Genomic DNA, 23,990 nt, shown 5'->3' on the forward strand with positions numbered 1-23,990 from the left:
GCAGGGCCAAGCACCACCCCCTTTTTAATCTATTTGCCCCAGATCCCTAAATTGCCCTCTCAAGGACTGAGCTCACAACAGTGGGCTTAACAGGCCAATGCTTAAATCACTGAGCTATCCTTCTCCAACATTTGAAAATCATAAATGTTGTAGGGTGCGAGAAGACATTGTAACGGTAAAGAGTGCAGTCCGACCCCTCTGTGAACCCTCAGGAGAATTCCAAACAGACCAGTGTGTGCAAGGTGAAAAGCTGCATAACAAGTAATCCTGCCAAGGCGAACAGCTGCAAAACAAAGTACGATTGCCAAAACTTCAAGGCTACGCTGGCAGTAGGCCACAAGAAATAGTAAGGTAGTGCATAGGCAATTTTAAGTAATCTTATGTAAATGAGTTTCAGCTTAATTAGTTAGTGTTAGGAGGCCTGTTACAGCGCCTCTCCCCCGAGTGAAGCTCCGACGCGTCGGGTTTTCCCCCAGTGGTGACTGCGGCATTTCCGGGGCTCCCGTCGCGGGTGTCACGCTTTCAATAAACCAAATATAGCACTCGCCTTCTGGGTGCAGCCTCGTTTCTGGGGAACCCGAGCCTGATTGTTTACAAATGTCCTATAAAAGTCTGTTTGCTTACATCCCACTGATTTTTTTCTGTGGGGCTTGAGTGCTTGAGTCAGGAGCCATAATTGTAATTGTGGACAATCAAACAGCATGCCTCATGCACAAAGGGTGAAGTGGCCCCTCTCCAAAAAGCTTCTGTTGGAATTTAAGCAAGCCAGGCCATTCAGCTGCACAAAGCCTGGTGGGGGAGGGGTCAGTCTTAGAGCTGCAGGATTTTGGAGGGCAGGTGCGGGTTAACAAATATTTGTCTCTACTAGACTTTCATCAGCAAATTTTGAGGGTGTGTGTTTAAGGAATCATTTAAAGCAGGGTTTCCCAAACTTCATATAATTGGGACCTGGTTTTTTTCAGTACCTTTTTTTGCATCCCAAAATTATAAATGCATATTAAAAAAATGAAAAATGAATAAATGTTCACTGCTTATTATTTATTCACAATAATAATAGTGCATAGTAATAATTTGTATATTTTCTAAAGGCCAGTAGATTTTTTCCAAGGACCAGTACTGGGCGGCAGACCACACTTTGTGGAATGCTGATTTAAAGGACATGGAGAAGGTGGTCTGGATTATACCTCCTCCTTCTAGGTCTTACTATTAATTACTTCTTATTATGTAACCAACATCATTCTACTGTGCAACTTCTTTCTTTGCGTACTCTGCAATCGTTGCAATAGTCCAGATTAATCCTAAAAGGGACTGAACCATCCATCTGCCAGCCAGACCTGCAATCTTGTGAGGTGTGCTGTTTACCAGGAGCTCAAATTCAGGATGTGACTGAGAGCCTTACAGAACTGCTCAAGCCTTCAGAATACTACCCCTTCCTACTTCTGCATGTGGGAACTAATGATACGGCCAAGAATGACCTTGAGCAAGTTAGTGCAGATTATGTTGCACAGGGAAGAAGGGTCAAAGAATTTGGAGTGCAAGTGGTGTTTTCATCCATCTTTCCTGTTGAAGGGAAAGTGCTAGGTAGGGACCATCGAATTGTGGAAGTAAATGCTTGGTCACACAGGTGGTGTCGGAGAGAGGGCTTTGGATTCTTTGATCATGGGATGCTGTTCCAGGCACAAGGATTACTGGGAAGAGATGGGGTCCACCTAACCAAGAGATAAAGGAGCATTTTTGCAAGTAGGCTTGCAAACTTAGTGAGGAGAGCTTTAAACTAGGATTGCTGGAGGAACGTGACCAAAACCTTGTGGGTAGAAAGGAACGTGGAGGCCAGGAAGAAATGCAAAGAGGAATGTACAACAAAAGTGGACCCTGGGTTCAAGTAGCGAGGGCGGGGAGATTGACTGGTTATCTAAGGTGTTTGTACACCAGTGCCAGAAGCCTGGGTAACAAGCAGGAGCAATTAGAAGCTGTGGCTCAGTCCAAGAATTATGACTTGATTGGAATAACAGAGACTTGGTGGGATGACTCGCATGACTGGAGCACTGCCACAAAAGGGTATAAACTGTTCAGGAAGAACAGGCAAGGGAGAAAAGGAGGAGGAGTTGCACTGTATGTAAGAGAGCACTATGATTGCTTGGAACTCCAGTACATAGAGGGAGAAAAGCCTGTTGAGAATCTATGGGTCAAGCTTAGTGATGTAGGCAGTATCGGAGATGTGGTGGTTGGTGTCTGCTACAGGCCTCTAAATCAGGATGATGAGGTAGATGAGGCTCTTTTTAGACAACTGAGAGAAGCTTCCAGATCATGGGCTCTCGTTATCGTGGGGGACTTCAATTACCCTGACATCTGTTGGGAGACCAATACAGCAGTACACAAGCAGTCCAGGAAATTTCTGGGGAATGTTGGGGATCACTTCTTGGTACAAGTGCTGAAGGACCTGATCAGAGGTCTTGCGCAGCTCAACCTGCTGCTTACAAACAGGGGGGAACTAATAGGGAAGGTAGAGGTGGGTGACAAGCTGGGAAGCAGTGATCATGAGATGGTAGACTTCAGGATCCTGACCAAAGGAAGGAAAGAGAGCAGCAAATTACAAACCTTGGACTTCAGAAAAGCAGACTTTGACTCCTTCAGGAACCTGATGGGCAGAATCCCCTGGGATGCTACCATGAAGGGAAAAGGAGTCCACGAAAACTGGCAGTATTTTAAGGAAGCCCTATTGAAGGTACAGAAAGAAACTGTCCTGATGTGCAGCAAGAGAAGTAAATGTGGTAGGAGGCCAGACTGGCTTAATGGGGAAATCCTTGGAAAACTCGGGCACAAAAAGGGAGCTTACAAACAGTGGAAATTGGGACAGATGTTTAGGGAGGGATATAAATGTATAGCTCGAGAATGTAGGGCCGTTATCAGGAAGGCAAAAGTGCAACTGGAATTGCAACTCGCAAAGAATGCGAAGGATAACAAGAAAAGTTTCTATAGGCATGTTAACAAGGAGAAGGTGATCAGAGAGGGTGTGGGGCCCCTACTGGATGAGGGATAAGTGATGCATTGTGGGATGAAGGTGGACAGACTTTGGTGGGGATAGAACAGGTTAGGAGCTATCTAAAAAAGCTATATGTACATAAATCGATGGGCCTGGACCTAATTCATCCAAAGGTTCTGAGGGAGTTGGCATATGTTGTTGACGAGCCCTTGGCCGTTGTCTTTGAAAAGTCGTGGAGATTGGGAGAGATCCCAGATGACTGGAAAAAGGCAAATGTAGTGCCCATCTTTAAAAAAGGGAAGAAGGATGATCCAGGGAACTATAAGCCAGTCAGTCTTACATCATTCCCTGGAAAAATCAAGGAGGGGCTCCTCAAAGAAGTCATTTTGAGGAACTTGGAGGAGGGGAGAGTGATCAGGAATAGTCATCATGGATTCACGAAAAGCAAATCATGCCTGACCAATCCGATTAGTTTTATGATGAGATAACTGGCTCTGTGGATAGGGGAAAATTAATGGACGTGATTTATCTTGACTTTAGCAAAGCTTTTGATATGGTCTCCCACAATATTCTTGTCAGCAAGTTAAAGGAATGTGGATTGGACAAATGGACAGTAAGATAGATAGAAAGCAGGCTAGAAGGTCGGGCCCAGCAGGTAGTCATCAATGGCTCAATGTCGGGATAGCGGTAGGTTTCTAGTGGAGTGCCCCAAGGTTCAGTTCTGGGTCCAGTTCTGTTCAACATATTTATCAATGACCTGGATGAGGGGTTGGATTGCACCCTCAGCAAGTTTGCGGATGACACTAAGCTAGGGGGAGAGGTAGATACGCTGGAGGGTAGGGACAGGGTCCAGATTGACTTAGACACATTGGAAGACTGGGCTGCAAGAAATCTGGTGAGGTTCAATAAGGACAAGTGCAGAGTCCAGCACTTGGGTCGGAAGAATCCCAAGCATTGTTACAGGCTGGGGTCCGACTGGTTCGGTAGTAGTTTTGTAGAAAAGGACCTGGAAGTTGTAGTGGACAAGAAGCTGGACATGAGTCAACAGTGTGCTGTTGTGGCCAAGAAAGCTAATGGCATATTAGGTTGCATCAAGAGGAGCGTTGCCAGTAGATCCAGAGAAGTGATTATTCCTCTTTATTTGGCTTTGGTGAGCCCGCATCTGGAGTACTGCGTCCAGTTCTGGGCCCCCAATTATAGGAAGGATGTGGATACACTGGAGAGGGTCCAGCGGAGGGCGACCAAAATAATTAGGAAGCTGGAGCACATGACTTTTGAAGAAAGGCTGAGGGAATTGGGTCTGTTTAGTCTGCAAAAGAGAAGCCTGAGGGGGGACTTGATAACAGCCTTCAACTTACTGAAGGGAGGCTGCAAAGATGCTGGAGAGAGGCTGTTCACAGTGGTCACAGATGGCAGAACATGGAACAATGGTCTCAAGTTGTGGTTGGAAAGGTCCAGGTTGAACATTAGGAAAAACTTTTTCACTAGGAGGGTGGTGAAGCATTGGAATGTTCTACCCAGGGAAGAAGTGGAGTCTCTATCCCTGGAGGTGTGTAAGTCTCGCCTCAACAGAGCCCTGGCAGGGCTGATCTGATGGGTTTGGTCCTGCTTCGAGCAGGTGGCTGGACTCAATGGCTTCTTTAGGTCTCTTTCAGCTGTGATTCTATGATTCCATGAATCCATTTCAGATTCATCCTCACTGCTACCAGCTGGGAGATGGGTGAAATGCGGCATGCACTTACTTAAACTGAGGTATGTCACGGCAAAGTTCCACATTGGGTCGTCTTGTTCGTCCCTCCAGGCGGGTCTGAGCTACTTTCAGGGGATATTCCTTTGCCATTATAGCTCTCTCCAGCAGCATGATTGTATTTTCTGTCTGGAAAATTTCTTGAAGTGTCTGAATAAAACCAAATAGAACATTTTTATTGGTCTCACCATATACTTAACTGGATTTCTGTACTACTATTCTTCCCAGCTTTGCTCTCTAATAAACGTTTGTGCTCAGCTACACACGAGCAGCTCAGTTAGTCCAACATCTGGGCAGCAACTTCCATCAGCTATGGACACTCTTTTTCACTGTTTCTAAAAGGAATAATCAACAACAGATCGGATTCCCTGCTCCAGAATGCTTTACCCTTTTCTGTGTAGGCAGTCTGGGATAGCTCCAGCTCCCCTTTTCTGTTCAAGGCCCCACCACTTCCGGGAGCATGAAGCCACCCCCCCTACCTTGACCAGGGGCCAGGCAAGTCTGTCAGTCCCTCTAGATTCATTTGCTTTTAGCTGTATTAAAATACATATTGTTTGCTGGCACCTAGCTTACCCAGTCATCCAGATTGCAACATATCAGAGACATGGTCCCATCATTATTTACCACTCCCCCAGTTTTTGAGCCATTTGCAAACTTTACCAGTAACGATTTTCTTTTCCTCTGGGGCAGAGATAAAAATGTTCAATAGCTGTTAAATAGGATATTGGGTTCTGCATTGTCCTTTTTCCCCCCTAGGGCCAACACCATATTGCCTCACTGACTGCAGGACCAATGCCCGTCAGTAAGAGAGAAGCCCCTCAGAATCCACATTTCCCTTTGAACTTGATCTCTACCACAGTGAAAGTTGCTGCTGGAAACGACAAGGCTAGTCATCTCTTCAGGGTTATGTTTTATTTTTAAAATGTGTAACTTCCGATTAGGACTATTTGCTAATGTCACTTTGTCATTAATCAGTAATAAATCCCCTAAATTAAAGCAGCCAACTCTCTTTTGTTCCAAATTGTGTTGGTTTGGTACTGATGATAGTGAGTGCCACTTCCTCTGATGGGTACATGAGAACAAACACACAGAATAGTCAAATGGGAACCCCAACAATTCTATCTCTATATCATTTATTATGGACAGTTCTGGCAACACCAGAGCAATCTGGTAAATCTATATGCAAACATGTAATCTCCTTCCAGTTGGAGAGTAGGAGTTTTCTAAACAAAATGAAGAGTAATTTCCATTGACTGGCTCCCTACCCCTCTCCTGAATGTGCAGAAGTGAAACACAGAGCTTTTCTGGCAAGCAATTTCAAACATTGTCATACTGTATGAAACCAGTTTCAAAGAGGCCTTCATTAGTGTCATGGGTTATGGATTTACAGGAATTAATTCCACTTTTGTGCCTTATCCTATATGCTCTCACATCAGAAAGTGCAGCTTGAGCAGTGGAAATGTTAGAATCATAGAAAATCTGGGTTGGAAAAAAACCTCATGAGATTACCTAGTCCAATGCCTGACTTGAAACAGAACCAACCCCAACTAAATCATTCCCACCAGGGCTCAACTTAAAAGCCTCTGATGAAGATTCCACCTACCTCTCTAGGCAACCCATTCCACTGCTTCACTACCCTCCTAATGAAATAGTTTCTCCTAATATCCAAATTAGACCTCTCCCCACTGCAACTTGAGACAATTTCTCATTGTTCTGTCATCTGTCACCACTGAACCCAGCCTCTATCCAACCACTTTGGAAGCGCCCCTTCAAGTAGTTGAAGGTTGCGATCAAATTTCCCCTCATTCTTCTCTTCCAATGATTAAAATAACCCAATTCCTTCAGCTTCTGCTCATAAGTCATGTGCTCCAGCCCCTAATCAATTTTGTTGCCCTCAGCTGGACTCTACAGTTTGTCCACATCCTTTCTATACTGGAAGGCCCAAAACTGGACACCATATTCCATTATCTTTGAAAACTCATGGAGGTCAGGAGAGATCCCGGATGACTGGAAAAAGGCACATTTTGTGCCCCTCTTTAAAATAGAAAGAAGGACAATTCGGGGAACTATAGATTAATCAGCCTCAGCTCAGTCCCCAGAAAAATCATGGAGGCGATCTTCAAGGAATCCATTTTGAAGCACATGGAGGAGGGGAAAGTGATCAAGAGTAGTCAACATGGATTTACCAAGGGCAAGACATGCCTAACCAATCTGATTAGCTTCTATGATGAGGTAACTGGCTCTGTGGACATGGGAACATCAAAGGATGTGATATGCCCTGACTTTAGCAAAGCTTTTGATACAGTCTCTTACAATATTCTTGCCCATAAATTAAGGAAGTATGGATTGGATGCATGGACTGTAAGGTGGATAGAAAACTGGTGTGATGGATGGGCCCAACAGGTCGTGGTCAATGGCTGAACGTCAGGTTGGTGATCGGCTTGAAGTGGAGTACCCCAAAGACGGGCTCTACTGTTCAACATCTTTATTGATAGCCTGGATTACACTGTCAGCAAATTTGCAGATGACACTAAGCTAGGGGGTCAGGTAGATATATTGGAAGGTAGGGGCAGGTTCCAGAGTGACCTAGACAAACTGGAGGGTTGGGCCAAAAGAAATCTGATGAGGTCAACAAGGAGAAGTGCAGAGTCCTGCACTTGGGATGGAAGAATCCCAAGAACTGTTACAAGCTGGGGACCGACTGGCTAAACTGCAGTACAGTGGAAAAGGACTTGGGGTTTATAGTGGATGAGAGGCTGGACATGAGTTACGATGTGCCCTTGTAGCCAAAAAGCTAAGGGCATATTGGGGGCCATCAGGAGAAGCATTTCCCACAGATTTAGAGAAGTTATTATTCCCCTCTACTCAGCACTGGCGTGGCCACATCTGGGGTACTGCATCTAGTTCTCAGCCCCCCAGTATTGAAAGGATGTGGACGCATTGGAGAAGGTTCAGCGGAGGGCAACAAAAACTATTAAGAGGTTGGAGCACACGACTTATGATGAGAGGCTGAGAGATTTGGCCTTATTTAGTTTTCAGAAAAGAAGAGTGAGGGGTGATTTGATAGCAGCCTTCAACTTCCTGAAAGAGGGCTTGAAAGACGATTGAGAGAGACTGTTCTCAGTGGGGACAGCTGGCAGAACCAGGAGCAATGGGCTGAAGTTATTTAGGGAGAGGTATAGGTTGGACATTAGGAAAATCTACTTCACCAGGAGGATGGTGAAGCGCTGGAATGCATTACCTAGAGTGGTGGTGGAATCTCCATCCCCAGAGGTTTTTAAGGCTTGACATGGTCCTGGTTGGGATGATTTAGTTGCGGTTGATCCTACTTTAGGTGGGGGGCTGGACTAGATGACCTCCTGAGGTCCCTTCCAGCCCTAGAATTCTATGATTCTATTAGATGTGGCCTCACCAGTGCTGAAGAGAGGGGAATGATCACTTTCCTCAATTCTGCCAGCAATGCTCCAACTAATGCAGCCCAATATGATGTTAGCCTTTGTGGCAATATGGGCACATTGTTGACTCATATTCAGCTTCTCATCTAGTACAATTCCCAGGTCCTTCTCTGCACAACTGCTTCCTAGTCAGGTGGTTCCCAGCCTGTAGCAGTACATGGGATTCTTACATCCTAAGTACAAGAGTCTATACTTGTCCCTGATGAACCTCATAAGATGCTTATACACATTTTCATTCCAAGCTTACATTGATTTCCTTACTTCTAACCTTCATAACCTTTGGGAGCACTATCTGTATTGAAAATTTCCTTTATATCCCTGTATCATACCTATCACATCAGATGCTCGTTCTTATATCAGCATTGCCATATATGCTGATATAAGAACTAGCAACTGATGTAATAGGTATGATATGGGGATATAAAGGAAATTTTCAGTATAGACCTAAGTTTCTGAAAACTTTAAAAACCTTGTATCTGGGAATCTGTATATCAATAGCTTGCTTATGCAGGTTCAGTACAGATCAATATAAGTTATAAACTGCTTTGGCCACTCTAAGATTTGCATGAGTTTAATCAAATATTTTTTTAAAACACCTCTCTGTTAAACTGATGAAACTTTTATGTTTAGAACAGACAAAGTCAGGTCAAGCTAACCTAAAATAAGCCACTTGAGCCTTACCTACACGAGTTGTATTGATTAATTGTACAGGTTAGAAACTGGCCTAGTTACATCAGTGCAACCCCATGTGTGGCTCATTTTGAGCAATTTACATGATTTAGCTTAAGAGTTTGTTCTTTAAACCAATTTAGTTTAAAATGGTGCAAGTTTGGGAACAGGCAAAAAACTGATAGGCATGGATTCTTTGATACCTAAGGAGGCTCTTTTTGCAAAGAGTTACAGGTTTTTCCCTATTGTAAAACACTTTAATTCTATGACTAGGAGAATGCACATTGTAATGAAAGGTAGTGAGACTGAGAGTTGCTCTCCTGCTATTTTAGTCTTTGCTTTTGTACTTCAGTAATCACCATATAAGTAATTTTGTAAATCCTTACATCACAAAGTTCTATACCCAGCTATTCCACAAAAGAAAAACATAGTAGATGTGTCTACACATGCACAAAAAATCGAAATAGATGGCCCTTTTTCGAAAGAGTGGGAGGAGCATCCACACATGTAAACCTGTCTTTCAAAAGAAAATCGAAAGAACGGGGTGCAGACTTCAAAATCCGAACCCTGATCCCGTATCAGAAAGATCGCCCCCTTTCGAAATACTAAATTGAAAGAGGACACGTGTAGACGCTCCACAGTCTGCTTTTTCGAAATACGGGTCTGCCATGGCACTGGTCAGCTGGAGCGCAGGGCTGCTTGTTCTATGGTCCCTGCATTCGGCTGCCTTAAAGCTGCACAAATGCAGGAAACCTGTGGCAGGAAGCTGAGGGTGTGCTAGGAGCAGCCTCTGCATGTGCTCCAGACTCACGCTCCAGCACCGCAGCATGGCCAGCAGCCAGCCCCCCCGTGAGTCCCATGGACCCCCGTCCGAGCTCCTGCAGGGCTCCCAGGCAGAGAAAAAAAAAGGGCCCCATCTGGGATGGAGCGGGAGCTGCAGGACCTCCTTGGCCTCTGGAAGGATGAGGAGGTCCCGCACCAGATGGGGGTGAATTGGCACAATGCCACCACCTTCGCCCGCCTGGCTCAGGGCCTCCACACCAGGAGCCACCTGGAGCGTACTGCGGAACAGGTATGCTCCAAGGTCAAGGAGCTGTGGCAGGGCTATGCCTGGGACAGGGACCAGGCTGGCTGCTTCGAGGCAGCTCCAACGACATGCCCCTACTACCAGGAGCTCCAGGACATCCTGGGGCCCCAGGAGAGCTCCCCACCACCAGTGTTCCTGGACACCTCAGGCGAGGAGCTGTAGCCAGAGGAGGAGGAGAAGCAGCCTGGACTGGGGACACAGGAGGGCGAGGGGACCATGGAGTGGTCAAGTGAAGAGGGGGACCTCACCATTGGCATCCCCTCCCGCTCCTCCAGCCAGACAACTGGGAGCTGGACATCCCTGGACATCGCCAAGGGACCCTGCGGTACGTACAGGGAGAGGCGTACACCTACTCCACAGGGTGGGGGGCGACACAATGGTTAGTCACCCACACACAGGACTGGTGGTCCCGGGCTGTATACAGGCAAGCCCCCACATGGGATGTGGCACCCTGCGGTGGTGCATCAGCGATGCCCAGCACATGCCCTCAGTGGACAGTGCCACAAGCCACACAGAGGTGGCGGCCAGTCAGGTTTCAGACAGAACCTGAGGCCTGCACGCCACCCTCTGGGAAGTGTCACATGCATGAAAGACCCCTGGATGCACCGCCAGGCCAAGAGGCCCAGCCAGTGGCAGGGGGGGAGGGTGGTGCCCCTTGGGGGAGGTCAGTGTCCTTTAGGGGGCGGGGGCCCCATGGGGTGGACTCGCGTGGGTAGGCCACAGCCTGGTCCCCTCTGTCGAGGGCACTTTACTGACATGCTGTCCTCCTCTCCACACAGCCGCACCATCCGTGGGCTGGGAGAGTCCTGTGCCGTCCCTCATCCCCAAGAGTCTCCCCGCAGCCCTCGGAGGTGCCCGGACACCACCCCAGGCAGCATGCTGTCAGGGCCGTGGCTGGAGGGCCCCCTGCCGGGCCGAGGAGGACCCAGACAGCCAGTGCCAGGCCTAGGTGGCCGAGCAGCACCTGAGGCTCACCCAGGCCGACATGGTGTGGAGGAGGGCAGCCTGGTAGAGGCTGCTGACCACCTTGGAGGACACTGGCCACACCCTCCAGGACCATATGGCCACCATTGCCCACCTCCTGGTGCCCCGGCAGCTCCCCCCACCGAGCCTGCCCCCCTGCCCCACTGAGCCCGCACCCTCTGCCCCCACCAGACCCACTTGCGAGCAATATCTGCTGGTGCTACCTACCCACACCCTCTGCTCCCCACTGGCGACCCCACACCCAGGGAAGCAGAGACTCCAGGGGTCGACAGGACTTGAAGCTCACCACTCGTGCACTGGAACGAGTGCCTCGCCCCACTCAAAGTTAGGTTCCCTCGCCCTCCTCCAAGTTAGGTTCCCACCCCCTGTACATAGTTAACAACGAAAATAGTATAGATAAAAGTTTCTTTTATTGTTCACCACTCTGTGCTGTGCTTCTCAGGGAGTGGTGGATGGTGGATGTGCGGGTGCGGTGCTGATGGGGGTGGGGGTGGTGGGGATGGTGGGTGGCGGATGTGTGTGGGATGTGGGTATGCATGTGGGTCAGAGGTGGCCGTCGGCAAAGGCCTGCCTGAGGGTCCCCACATGCAGTGGCTATCCCAGCGGGCCTGGTGGATGGGGGCAGTGCCCAGCTGCTCATAGCCGGTGATGGCTGGAGGGCCCCCCCAGGGACATAGGCATCCCCCTTTCCCTCCACAACATCATGGAGGACGCAACAGGTGCCCACCACCTGGAGCACATTGGGGACCCCGACCTCCAGCCGTGTATAGAGGCACCTCCACCGCCCCTTTAGGCACCCGAAGGCCCACTCCATGACATTGCAGGTGTGGTTGAGGTGCTGATTGAATGCCTCCCAGGTGGGGTCGAGGTGTCCTGTGTATGGCCTCATGAGCCACGGCTGCAGGGGGTATGCCGCATCTGCCACCATGCAGAATGGCATGGTGACATCCTCCACCACTGGGATCTCCTGCTGGGGGATGAAGGTGCTGGCCTCCGTGCGCCAATAGATGTCGGAGTTCCAGAAGACAAGGGCATCGTGGGTGCGGCCGGCCCAGCCCACATAAATGTCGGTGAATCGGCCCCTCGCATCCACCAGGGCCTAGAGCACCATCAAATGGTAGCCCTTCCTGTTCATGTACTGGCCGGTGCTATGTGGCATGGCGTGGATAGGGATGTGCGTGCCATCCAAAGCACCGATGCAGTTTGGAAAGCCCAGGTCCTGGAAGTTGGCGACAGTGTTGTCCAGATCCCCCAAGCAGATGACCCTATGGAGCAGCATCCCATTGATGACTCTGATGACCTGCGGGGGGGCGGGGGAAGGAGCTCTAGTGCGGGTGTGGTGGCAGTCTCCCCCAACCTTGGGCCCATTCTGTCCCCCTCCCACCCAGCTCCCACCCCATCCATCCTCCTGCCCCCTCTCATCTAGCCCCCACCCCGTCCAGCCCCTTGCCCCCCCACCATCCCCTCTGGCCCCTTGCAGCGGAGGGTTCCCCTTGCCTCCTCCCCTCAACCCACCTGGTCCCACCTTACCTCCATAAGTACAGCACCAACGGTGGCCTTGCCCACCCCGAACTGCTGTCCCAAGGAGTGGTAGGAGTCCGGGGTGGCCAGCAACCCGTTTCTCCAGGGTGAGGGCTGGCCGCATGCAGGCGTTGTGGTGCCAGAGTGCAGGGGCGAGCCAGTGGCAGATCTCATCAAAGGTCTGCCTCAACATGCAGAAGTTCCACAGCCACCTTTCCTTGCCCCACTCCCCTAGCACCAAGCGCTCTCACCAGTCGCTGCTGCTGGGGTGGGTCCAGAGGTGTTGGGGCAGCCGGGGGTGGGGTGCCTGGTGGTGCCCTGGGTGGGGGAGCCCCATGGCCCCAGGGGGACTGCCCCGACAACCGATGAGCTAGGGTGCAGCTGCGGCAATGGTGCACAGCACTGTTAGCAGGGCGTCCATGATGAAGGCGTCCTCCTGCAGGAGCTGTCGCTGGGCCTCCATGGTGGGCACAAGTGGGCTCTGCCGGGCTGGAACAGGCTGGGCAGCACTTGGCTTGTGCGGAGGGGAGAGTAAAGGGAGGGGGCCCTTTAAAGGAGGTGACTGGCTGTGGCCCCAGAAGGGCTTGTTGGCCACGGGACCCCGTCTGCAGCGTTTCCTGCCTCCCTTCTTTCGAAAGAGGGCTTGGAGCCATGTGGCTGCTTTCTTTCGGAAGACCTGCGGCAGCACTTCAAAAGAGCAGATCGAAATGCTGATCTGAAAAATGGCGGTGGGTGCTCCCTTTTGACGGCTGCTATTTTGACCACTGAACTTTGATTTTTGCCCTTTCGAAAGGGCGCTCATGTGTAGACCCAGCGAGTGATACAGTACTACCAGTTACATATCGTTCATTTTAACTCCTCAGGAAAAAAATCAGAGAGCTAATGAAGTTAAGTGGGTTGCAATTCATTCGGCACCAAATCCCATCCTTGTTCTGCTCATTTAGCAAATGCAATAGATCCAGAAGGGTTGGTTTCTGATCTATTATTGTTGTTCAGAAGATAGAATTTGAGTAGTTCCCAATGTTAGCAGATGTTTGTGGGTGAGATCTTACAAAGCCTCTTAGTACTCAGGCGACTAAAATCACCCTTTAAATAGTAATATCTTGGTTCCTGCAAACCAAAATATTACTTTAGCCTACAAGAGAGTAACAGGAATGTGAGGGAAAGAAACATGCCCTACTGCTGGAAGTCAGCCACTGCTTACCAGGATACTCCCTTCCTGTGTTTGTACTGCAGCTTCTCTCTACAGTAGCTCTTTCCATGCTTTGCCACGGGGCCGTGGTGCAATTCCTTTGCCTCCAGCAGAAGTACACTTGAGGGTGACCTTGGTCCAGCATATTAATCTCACCTTTGTGAGTACTACAATTTATTCCAAGTATTTTTGAATAAAATAAAGTGCATGTGATATAAATAAAAAATCTGGCCCAAGTCTCCTTAGCACATGAAATATCAGGCAGCAATGTATTCAGAACTAATTATTTAACTGCTGGGTGGTTCCTGGGTGTCTGCTTAAAATGGAATGGAGGACTTGTGCATTCTCAGTTTGACCCCCAGCCAGGCATGCCACCATCGCACCTTTTCATCCTGCTCTAACTAACTGCCCCTTCCTTGTTTGTCCCACAAGTGAGTTTGAGGGTTCAGGTTAGCTGAGCAAGTGGTTCCTACCTAGTTTCCTGAGCAATTGAAGTGGCCCAGAATAGAACAGGCACCACTCCCTGACTGTGTGAAAACAGCTCACTGGGGGGGAAGGGTGTTTGAAATGTATTTGTCCCATGGTAAAAGTGAACGGTGCCACTGTGCTGCGGCCTGTTTGCTCATAGAGCAAGACCATGAATCAGAAAGTGATCCAAGAATCACTTGGCTAGCGAGTAAGGCGAGGCAGCAAGCATTGCCACAGGAGGCAAAATCAGTTCGGAGGTTAGTATGGTAGGCTTAGACTGAGAGAAAGGTGTAAAGTGATGAGATGAAACAGTGTGACACGTAAAGCCCTTGTGCAGCCCCAAGGTGGGGAGGAAAAGCAGCACATCTGTCATGGCTACTGTTCCTGAGGGAAAGGACGCAGGAGGCCACTGAGGGGAATCAGGCAGCCTCTTCTTCGCTGAATGGATTTAGTCTATATGAGCACCTGTGAGGTAGTGGAGGAGCAGGGAGATGGTGGGGAGGATATGCCCAAAGGTGACCAGCGCGGTACCACTGGCCTACTTGCAGGTAGCAAAGCGTGGCCTCTGCTGTAACCTAGAAGCTGTGTCCACTTTCCTCTAGCTTGGGAGAAGTATTCTATTAAAGACACAACACATTTTATGATGTGGAAGGGACAGAGCAGAGCCCAATATTATCGACTATGGGCAATGTTGCACACAGACTACAGGGCAGCTGTAACAGTATAACCCATATGGTTTCTCCAGACATTCTGAGAGGCCTATAGCTTGTCTGCAGCCAGACTAAAGAGCAGCAGCCATTAACTGTGAAGCTACAAGTCACATACTCACATTCCATCTACATTTCAGCACAATAGTAGCATATCAGGCTGTTAAGAAGAAGACCACATCCTAATGCCACCCACTGTGAAACAGATCTCCAGATGGGTAAAGAAAACTTAGTTAACAGCATTTCACCTGTTGTAGGGGTCCACAAATGAAAAAAAGTTGGGAACCACTGCTCTACACAGAGCCCAAGATGACATCAAGACAGCACAGGCCATATCACTTGGATCACAGCCATACTTCCTATTGGCTTCCAATGCCAGCTGTAAGCCATGGAGGAAGACGGAGTTCTGAAGGTTGCTAGCATTATCTTATGGATTACATATCTATGTTAGTGTAGCAAGGTGTTGTACCCTTGGCCCCGGAAGCAGAGAAGTCTTCCTGAAACCTTCTTGGGTGGAGCCACAGGTGGAGCACGGAGCTCATTATAAGGGTGGCTTGGAGCAAATCAGGGTCCTAAGGCCTGGTTCCTGAGAGCAGGGGCCAAACAGACTGAGCCGGACCTGCAGACTGGCCAGACCTGTTAGCCAGCCACCCTGACACAACTCTGGAGAAGCATTCTGACCTGCCACCTGCTCGCTACCTGAAGGGCCTAGAAGCGTCCAGACCTCTGAACCAGCAGTTGTCCACTACCAGGGGCGTCCCTAACTGCCTGAGCCTCGTGGCTTGCCACTGGCTCAATACCCGGAGTACACAGAACAGCAACCACTTGCCTGCTGCCCAAAGGACACAGAACTGCCTGAATCTCTGCACCTGCCGCTTGTCCACTACCTAGAGATATAGAACTGCCCAAGTCTGCAGACCTGCTGCTCGCTTGCTACTTGGAAGATGCAGACCTGCCTGACAACCCTGAATGGACTCAGGAACTAATGGAGGCGGAAGTAGGAAGTAGCTCAGGGCCAGCTCTTCCTCAGCACGTCAGTGTTGCAGCCTGGATCCCCACTGACCGGAAGCTGGTGGCAGCTGCTGTTAGGGCCATAAGCTGGGACACAGTGGAGTGGGTGAGCCTGTGTCCCTCTGCCCCTTCTGCTTCTGCTCTGGAGCTGCACTGACTGTCTGCTCAGCCCTGCTAAAAGAGCTGAGCCCTGCACTAACTGCTAGCCTGTCCCAAACCAGGGCAGCTCACTCACTGGCTGCTCAGCCCCATTGAGAAGAGCATGAGCCCTATATTGATTCCACTTGCCCTAGCCCAGGACCACCCTATGGAGTGAGGTGTTGTGGCCTTCCCCTGTCCCAGAGGGTGTGAACCCTAATACACATCTACAGTTAGTTATGATGGTTTGTTTTATATACCAGGTTCTGGATATTCGCAGGTGATGACTTCATGCTTGTAAAACCAAAAGTGACTTTTTACTCAGACAGATACAGAGGTGCTGTAACTGCTAACGTCCTAGCCATGTCCACACAGACTGACTTACTGGGACCTCCTGCAAATTGTGCTTTTCCCTCCAAGTTCTCTACTGTTTTCTATAGAAGCACTGTGACTACTGCACTTTTTCCATCTCTCTGCCTGTCAGCAAGGAGCCCCTAGTTGATACTTTTTTCCAAGAATCACATTGTTGGACTAGAGGTGCTGTGAGCGACAGCTATAGGGTTAATGAAACAAACTACAACACCACATATGCATGGGCCATACAGCTTCCTGTACAGGCAGTGAATATGAATTTGCTCCCTTCATAACATGAGAAGCATGGGATTATCTTGTTCTCTTATATGTATTGAAATAATGCATTTTTGGTTTTCTCCTCATAAGGAATATAAAATAATGAGTACAAGAAAATCCCTTTTCATGTTTAGTATTCACTCAAGGTAAGTGGAGCTTGTGAGATATTCACTCTTTCAGTAACCAAACTTTCAAAATTTGAGAAAGGTAATTTGTGGCTCTCTTTGGGAAGTGTCTCTTTTTATAGTGTCTGTCTTTATACAGTAGTAGTTACTAGAAATATTCAAGGAGTTATGAGAATTTTATTATACAAGTAAATCACTGAAATATTTCTCAGTTTTATGTGTTCACCTATAAATCCCCTTTGAATACATACAATAACTCCAAATCAGTCCTTATGCTATATGGCTTCAGTAAATGCTCCTATGTATTGTTTACGTAAGTGAAAATAATCTGAAATCATATTGTACACAGTCAAGGAAGCAGTTGAACGCCATTGAGCAAAGAATTCACTCCCGATTCAGTCACTGAAAAAATATTATTTGAACCTGCCTGTAAACTCACAATACAAACTTCAGGCACAGAGCCATCTTTGAACTTTGACTGATTATGTTTCTAACAGACTTATTCTGTGTTCCTGGTAAAGGCCTCAAATTCTTTGAAAACACTGTCATATAGAACATACAACGAAAAATGCCCGAGGGTAATCATCTCCAACCCATGGTAGAAACTCTATACAAATTGCTTATAATCATCTCCAACCCATGGTAGAAACTCTATACAAATTGCTTATAATCATCTCCAACCCATGGTAGAAACTCTATACAAATTGCTTATAATTACATATGCTGGCTACACATTGGACTGAATCATTCAAATAATCTATAATGTATAACCGGATTGGTGGGGAGAATCACCAGACAGGGTTGCACCAATGCACATCATTTCTGGAGGACCTCCAAAGGCAAAAAGCAAAACAATAAATCCTGAACTGTGTGCTCCTGTGAAAGTCTAACCAGAGACTGGTTTCAGCAGCCAGCCATCAGACACCCTTCTCATACAGAAAATAATTAGAATTTCGAGCTGCGGCATTCCTCAGGGTTTGTATAAACTCCTGCTCACTTGCACCTCACCAGGGCCGTGGCTGTTATTTGCCAGATTCAATATTACTGGGGACAAGAGCTGCTGAAATTTTGCTCATACTTCATGGTGTGATCAGAATAACATAGCGATTACACACAACATACAGATTTTTAAAATGTTATATTCAATCCTCAGCTCTAAAAGACCTTGTTTCTGTGGTTTTTTGCTAACTGCCTAGGAGCTGGACACTGTAAGGTACAAAACAAGCTAGCTGCAGCATTGTGCCCCGGTGTTGTAATTTCCTCTGGTTTTTGAGAGTTTGCCTTGTAGTCTGATCAAAATTATTTCTTGCTACTTAGTTCATTTCCCTGAGTGACTGGTATGATTATGGCTGACTTCACAATTAGTGTTGCAATATATGAGCACTGTATTTGTTTAAATTGATTAAGTCAAAACTGGATTAATTTAGCCCAAAATCTTTTAATCCGTGTATATCTTAAGGTTTTATGAAGTTGCTAAGATCTGAATGCCATCCTCTATGTAAAACTGATTAGAGCCGTGTCTACTCGTGCACGCTACTTCGAAGTAGCGGCACTAATTTCGAAATAGCGCCCGTCACGGCTACACGTGTCGGGCGCTATTTCGAAGTTAACTTCGACGTTAGGCAGCCAGACGTCGAAGTCGCTATCCTCATCAGGAGATGGGGATAGCGCCCTACTTCAACGTTCAACGTCAAAGTAGGGACCGTGTAGTCGTTGCGCGTCCCGCAACTTCGAAATAGTGGGGTCTGCCATGGCGGCCATCAGCTGAGGGGTTGAGAGACGTTGTCTCTCCAGCCCCTGCGGGGCTCTATGGTCACCGTGGGCAGCAGCCCTTAGCCCAGGGCTTCTGGCTGCTGCTGCGGCAGCTGGGGATCCATGCTGCAGGCACAGGGTCTGCAACCAGTTGTCGGCTCTGTGTATCTTGTGTTGTTTAGTGCAACTGTGTCTGGGAGGGGCCCTTTAAGGGAGCGGCTTGCTGTTGAGTCCACCCTGTGACCCTGTCTGCAGCTGTGCCTGGCACCCTTATTTCGATGTGTGCTACTTTGGCGTGTAGACGTTCCCTCGCAGCGCCTATTTCGATGTGGTGCTGCGCAACGTCGAAGTTGAACATCGACGTTGCCAGCCCTGGAGGACGTGTAGACGTTATTCATCAAAATAGCCTATTTCGATGTTGCTACATTGAAATAAGCTATTTCGATGTAGGCTTCACGTGTAGACGTAGCCTAGAAATAGAAACGTTCCTAAGACACTTCCATCAGAGAGGCAGCCGTGTTAGTCTGTATCTTCGAGAACAACAAGAAGTCCTGTGGCACCTTATAGACTAACAGATATTTTGGAGCATAAGCTTTCGTGGGCAAAGACCCACTTCATCAGATGCATGAGTTGGGGGTGGTGGTTTCAGAGGGGTATTTAAAGAGTGTGGTCCCAGTAAAAGGCAGGGCCGGAGCTGACAAGGTCTAATTGGTCAGGGTGGAAAAGGCCCATTACCAGTAGTCTGTATGAAGAGAGGAAAGAACAGATCAGATAAGACAGGGTGGGTATGGCCCATTGTCAGTCTAATGTGGAGATATTAACATCTAGGGCAGAGAAGCTTCTTTGTAAGATGTGAGCCACTCCCAGTCTCTATTTAATCCTTGGTTAATGGAGTCAAATTTGCAAATAAATTGTAGCTCAGAGATTTCTCTCTCCATTTGATTTTTGAAATTTCTTTGTTTCAGGACTGCCACCCTTAAATCTGCTACTGAGTGTCCAGGGAAATTGAAGTGCTCCCCCACAGGCTTCTGTACATTACCGTTCCTGATGTCTGATTTATGTCCATTTATTCTTTTATGTAGAGACTGTCCAGTTTGGCCAATGTAAATTGCAGTGGGATAATGCTGGCACATGATGGCAGGTAAAGAAGCCCTTGATGGTATGGTTGATGTAGGTCCTGTGATTATATCACTGGTGTAGATAGTGAGCGGATTTGGCAGTGGGGTTTGTTGCAGGGATTGGTACCAGGCTTAGAGCTACTGTTTTGTGATCTATAGTGGCTGGTGAGGATTTGTTTAAGGTTGGCAGGCTGTCCGTAGACAAGGACCGGCCTGCCTCCAAGGTCTGTGAGAGTAAAGGATCATTGTCCAGGATGGGTTGCAGGTGACTGATGGTGCTCTGGAGAGGCTTTAGCTGGGGGCTGTATGTGATGGCCAGTGGTGTTCTCTTGTTTTCTTTGCAAGGCCTGTCTTGTACCAGCTAGCTTCTGGGTACATGTCTGGCTCTGTCAAGCTGTTTCTTCACTTCCTTAGGTGGGTATTGTAGTTTGAGGAAAGCTTGGTAATGGTCTTGTAGATGTTTGTCTCTGTCTGAGGGATCAGAGCAAATATGGTTGTACCTTAGTGCCTGGTGTGACAAAGTCAGTCCAATTCCTGTGCCTCTGTCCTCTGACCAGTCCACTAGGACCCATTTAGGGCCCTGTTGCCCTTGCTGGGACGAGGGGTGGTCTGGGGGGTAACCCAGCCCCCACCCACTCCTGCCAGTTTCCGGCCCAGGGACCCTGTGCAGCTGCCAGTGGGAGGAGCTGACTCCCTTGGTCCTTGGCATAGCAAATCTCCTCCCTGGGCCACTTCCCCAGATGACTCCCACTGGTACCTTCTCCAGGCTGTAGCAGTCCCGGGCCTTCTCTCTTGATCTTGTAGAAGCTCCCGCTCTCTCTGTGATCTCCGGTGTCCCTGTTGTTCTCCTCTGCTCCTCTCAAACCTGTTCTCTCTCTGTTCTCCTCTCATCCTCGCTCTCCCTGCTCTCCTCTCACTCTCTCCCCCTGCCCTTGCCCCTGTGGAGGGTTTTAAAGGCCTCTCACTGGCCCAGTCATTGGGACCATCTGACTTTAATTAGGTCTCCCACCCAGCTGCCTCTGATTGCCCTACAGGCCCATCTGCTTGTTTAGGCTTCCTTCACCCTGGCCCTGCCACACTGGCTGTAAACAATGGATCATGTAGTATGCCCTGGATGAAAGCTGGAGGCATGTAGATAAGCATAGCAGTCCATGGGTTTCTGGCATAGGGTGGTATTTAGATGACCATCGCATATCTGCACAGTAGTGTCCAGGAAGTGAATCTCTTGTGTGGACTGGTCCAGGCTAAGGTTTATGGTGGGGCAGAAACTGTTGAAATCCCACTGGAACTCTTCAAGAGCCTCCCTCCCATGGGTCCAGATAATGAAGATGTCATCAATGTAGCGCAGGTACAGAAGGGGTGCTAGGGGACGAGAACTGAGGAAGCGTTGTTCCAGGTCAGCCATAAAAATGTTGGCATACTGTGGGGCCATGCAGGTGCCCATAGCAGTGCCACTGATCTGAAGGTATAAATTGTCCTCAAATCTGAAATAGTTGTGGGTGAGGACAAAGTCACAAAGCTCTGCCACCATTTGTGCCACAATCTCATCAGGGATAATGTTTCTAACAGCTTGGAGTTCATCTTCACGTGAGATATTGGTGTAAAAGGCCTCTACATCCATGATGGCCAGGGTGGTGTTTTTTCAGGAAGGTCACCAATGGATTGTAGTTTCCCAAGGAAGTCAGTGGTATCTTGAAGAAAGCTGGGGTTGCTGGTAGCATAGGGTATAAATAGAGAGTCCACATATCCAGACAATCCCACGGTGAGGGTGCCAATGCCTGAGATGATGGGGCTTCCGGGATTCCCAGGTTTATGGATCTTGGGTAGCAGGTAGAATAAACCTGGTCTGGGCTCAGGGGGTGTGTCTGTGTAACTTTATTCCTGTGTATTTATAGGGAGAGTCTTGAGCAGATGCTGTAGTTTGTGTATTCCTCAGTAGGATCCTTGGACAGAGGCTTGTAGAATGTGGTATTGGACAGTTGCCTGGCAGCCTCCTTTTGGTAGTCTGTCCTATTAATGATGACAACAGCACCTCCCTTGTCAGCCTCTTGGATGACAGTGTCAGGCTGCGTCTACACGTGCACGCTACTTCGAAGTAGCGGCACTAACTTCGAAATAGCGCCCGTCACGTCTACACGCGTCGGGCGCTATTTCGAAGTTGAAATCGACGTTAGGCGGCGAGACGTCGAAGTCGCTAACCCCATGAGGGGATGGGAATAGCGCCCTACTTCGACGTTCAACATCGAAGTAGGGACGTGTAGACGATCCGCGTCCCGCAACATCGAAATAGCGGGGTCCTCCATGGCGGCCATCAGCTGGGGGGTTGAGAGATACTCTCTCTCCAGCCCTTGCGGGGCTCTGTGGTCACCGTGGGCAGCAGCCCTTAGCCCAGGGCTTCTGGCTGCTGCTGCTGCAGCTGGGGGTCCGTGCTGCATATACAGGGTCTGCAACTAGTTGTTGGCTCTGTGTATCTTGCACTGTTTAATGAAAGTGTGTCTGGGAGGGGCCCTTTAAGGGAGCGACTTGCTGTTGAGTCCGCCCCGTGACCCTGTCTGCAGCTGTGCCTGGCTCCCTTATTTCGATGTGTGCTACTTTGGCGTGTAGACGTTCCCTCGCTGTGCCTATTTCGATGTTGGGCTGAGCAACGTCGAAGTTGAACATCGACGTTGCCAGCCCTGGAGGACGTGTAGACGTTATTCATCGAAATAGCCTATTTCGATGTCGCAACATCGAAATAAGCTATTTTGAAGTTGGGTGCACGTGTAGACGTAGCCTCAGAGTTGTTTCTGAGGCTGTTGATAGCATTGTGTTCTGCACGGCTGAGGTTATGGGGTAAGCGATGCTGCTTTTCCACAATTTTTGCCTGTGCAAGTCGGTGGAAGCATTCTACGTATAGGTCCAGTTTGTCATTTCGGTCATCAGGGAAGTCCATGAGGAAGTCTTTTTCTTGTACTGTAGGTGGGAGGGTCTGTGAGTCAGTGCGCTGTTCCGTGTCATGTTGGAAGTATTCCTCGAGTCAGAGACGGTGAAAGTAGGCTTCCAGATCACCACAGAACTGTATCAAGTTTGTGGGGGTTGTGGAACAGAAAGAGAGTCCTCGAGAAACGGCAGATTCTTCTGTTGGGCTGAGTGTGTAGTTGGATAGGTTGACAATATTGCTAGGTGACTTAAGGGTAACACTATTGTAGCCCCATGTGGAAAGTAGGAGTTTAGATAGTTTCCAGTCCTTTTTCTTCTGTAGAGAAGAGAAATGGGTATTGTAAACCTCCTGTCTTGATTTAGAAAAGTCCAGCCATGTGGAGGTTTGTGTGGAAGACTGTTGATTTAAGAGGGTCTCCAGATTTGAGAGCTCTCACCTGTTTTATCCTCTCTTCATATGTACTACTGATAATGGGCCTTTTCCACCCTGGCTGAATAGACCTTTGTCAGCTCTGGCCCTCCCTTTTACTGGGACCCCATTCTTTAAATACCCCTCTGAAACCATCCCCCCTCCCACTCATGAATCTGGTGAAGTGGGTCTTTGCCCATGAAAACTTATGCTCCAAAATATCTGCTAGTCTGTAAGGTGCCACAGGACTTCTTGTTGTTCTGGAAGAGATTTCCTGGTACCTCTGTCGCTTCTATTTTAGGGTCAAAAAACCTGCAGGATGGCCATGGTTTGGTTTGGTTGGGTGATCTCTTTTCAGCTTCAGGTCACTTTTTGTTTTCTGGCTTTTAAAGTTTTGTTTAATTTGCTTGAGTTAAGAGCAGTGAAAAGGTAGAGTTCAGCAGTCCGTAAAGAAAGTAAAAGGCAGGTATATTTAAAACATATAATTACAATGCTCCTGCACACAGTATATCATCAGCCTATAGAGTTCTTTGCCAGGCATGTCATGGAATCGAAGACTTCAGCTGGACTGAAAAGGGGCTTGAATAGGTATGATAGTTATCAGATTTCCTACTTCTCAAACCATGAACCCCTTCTGATAACACGTTATTACACATGCCCAGGAGCAGGGACCAAAGCCCGAGCTTGCCTGAGCCCTGCCCCATGTCTTCAGTTCCAGGCAGGGGGGCCCATAGTCTGAGACCTGATACCTGCTGCCTTCAGCTTTGACCCTGAGTGGTGGGTTCAGGCTTTAGTAAGGCCCGAGGCCCCAGTAAGTCTAAGCCCCAATAAATGGGGTCACAACTCACTTTGGAGTCCTAGCTCATAGTCTGAGAACTGCTACTGTAGAACAACAACTGATCAAAGTGGAGTCTGGAACAATTTTTTCTCCTCCATATGCAACATTACACAAGATTAGGCACATTGTGTGTGTGGGGAAGGTGGCACTCTGGAGCATTGCAAAACGTTGCATAGAAAGCTTCACAGTAAAACTAACTGGGCTGAAGGAAATAGGATACATCTTTGGAGTTCAAAA

General features: G+C 48.4%; 1 protein-coding gene across 1 annotated transcript in view; it reads right to left on the bottom strand.

Moving 5' to 3' along the window:
• The window catches only part of TEKT5 (tektin 5), a 93,021-nt gene that overhangs the window by 9,993 nt on the left and 59,038 nt on the right, over window positions 1–23,990 (bottom strand). Inside the window, exon 6 of the mRNA XM_075011039.1 lies at window positions 4,726–4,880. Coding sequence (XP_074867140.1) covers window positions 4,726–4,880 — 155 coding nt within the window. The remainder of the gene's footprint in view (window positions 1–4,725; window positions 4,881–23,990) is intronic.

Source organism: Carettochelys insculpta, chromosome 16 (assembly GCF_033958435.1).
Source record: "Carettochelys insculpta isolate YL-2023 chromosome 16, ASM3395843v1, whole genome shotgun sequence".
NCBI classification, from domain to species: Eukaryota; Metazoa; Chordata; order Testudines; family Carettochelyidae; genus Carettochelys; species Carettochelys insculpta.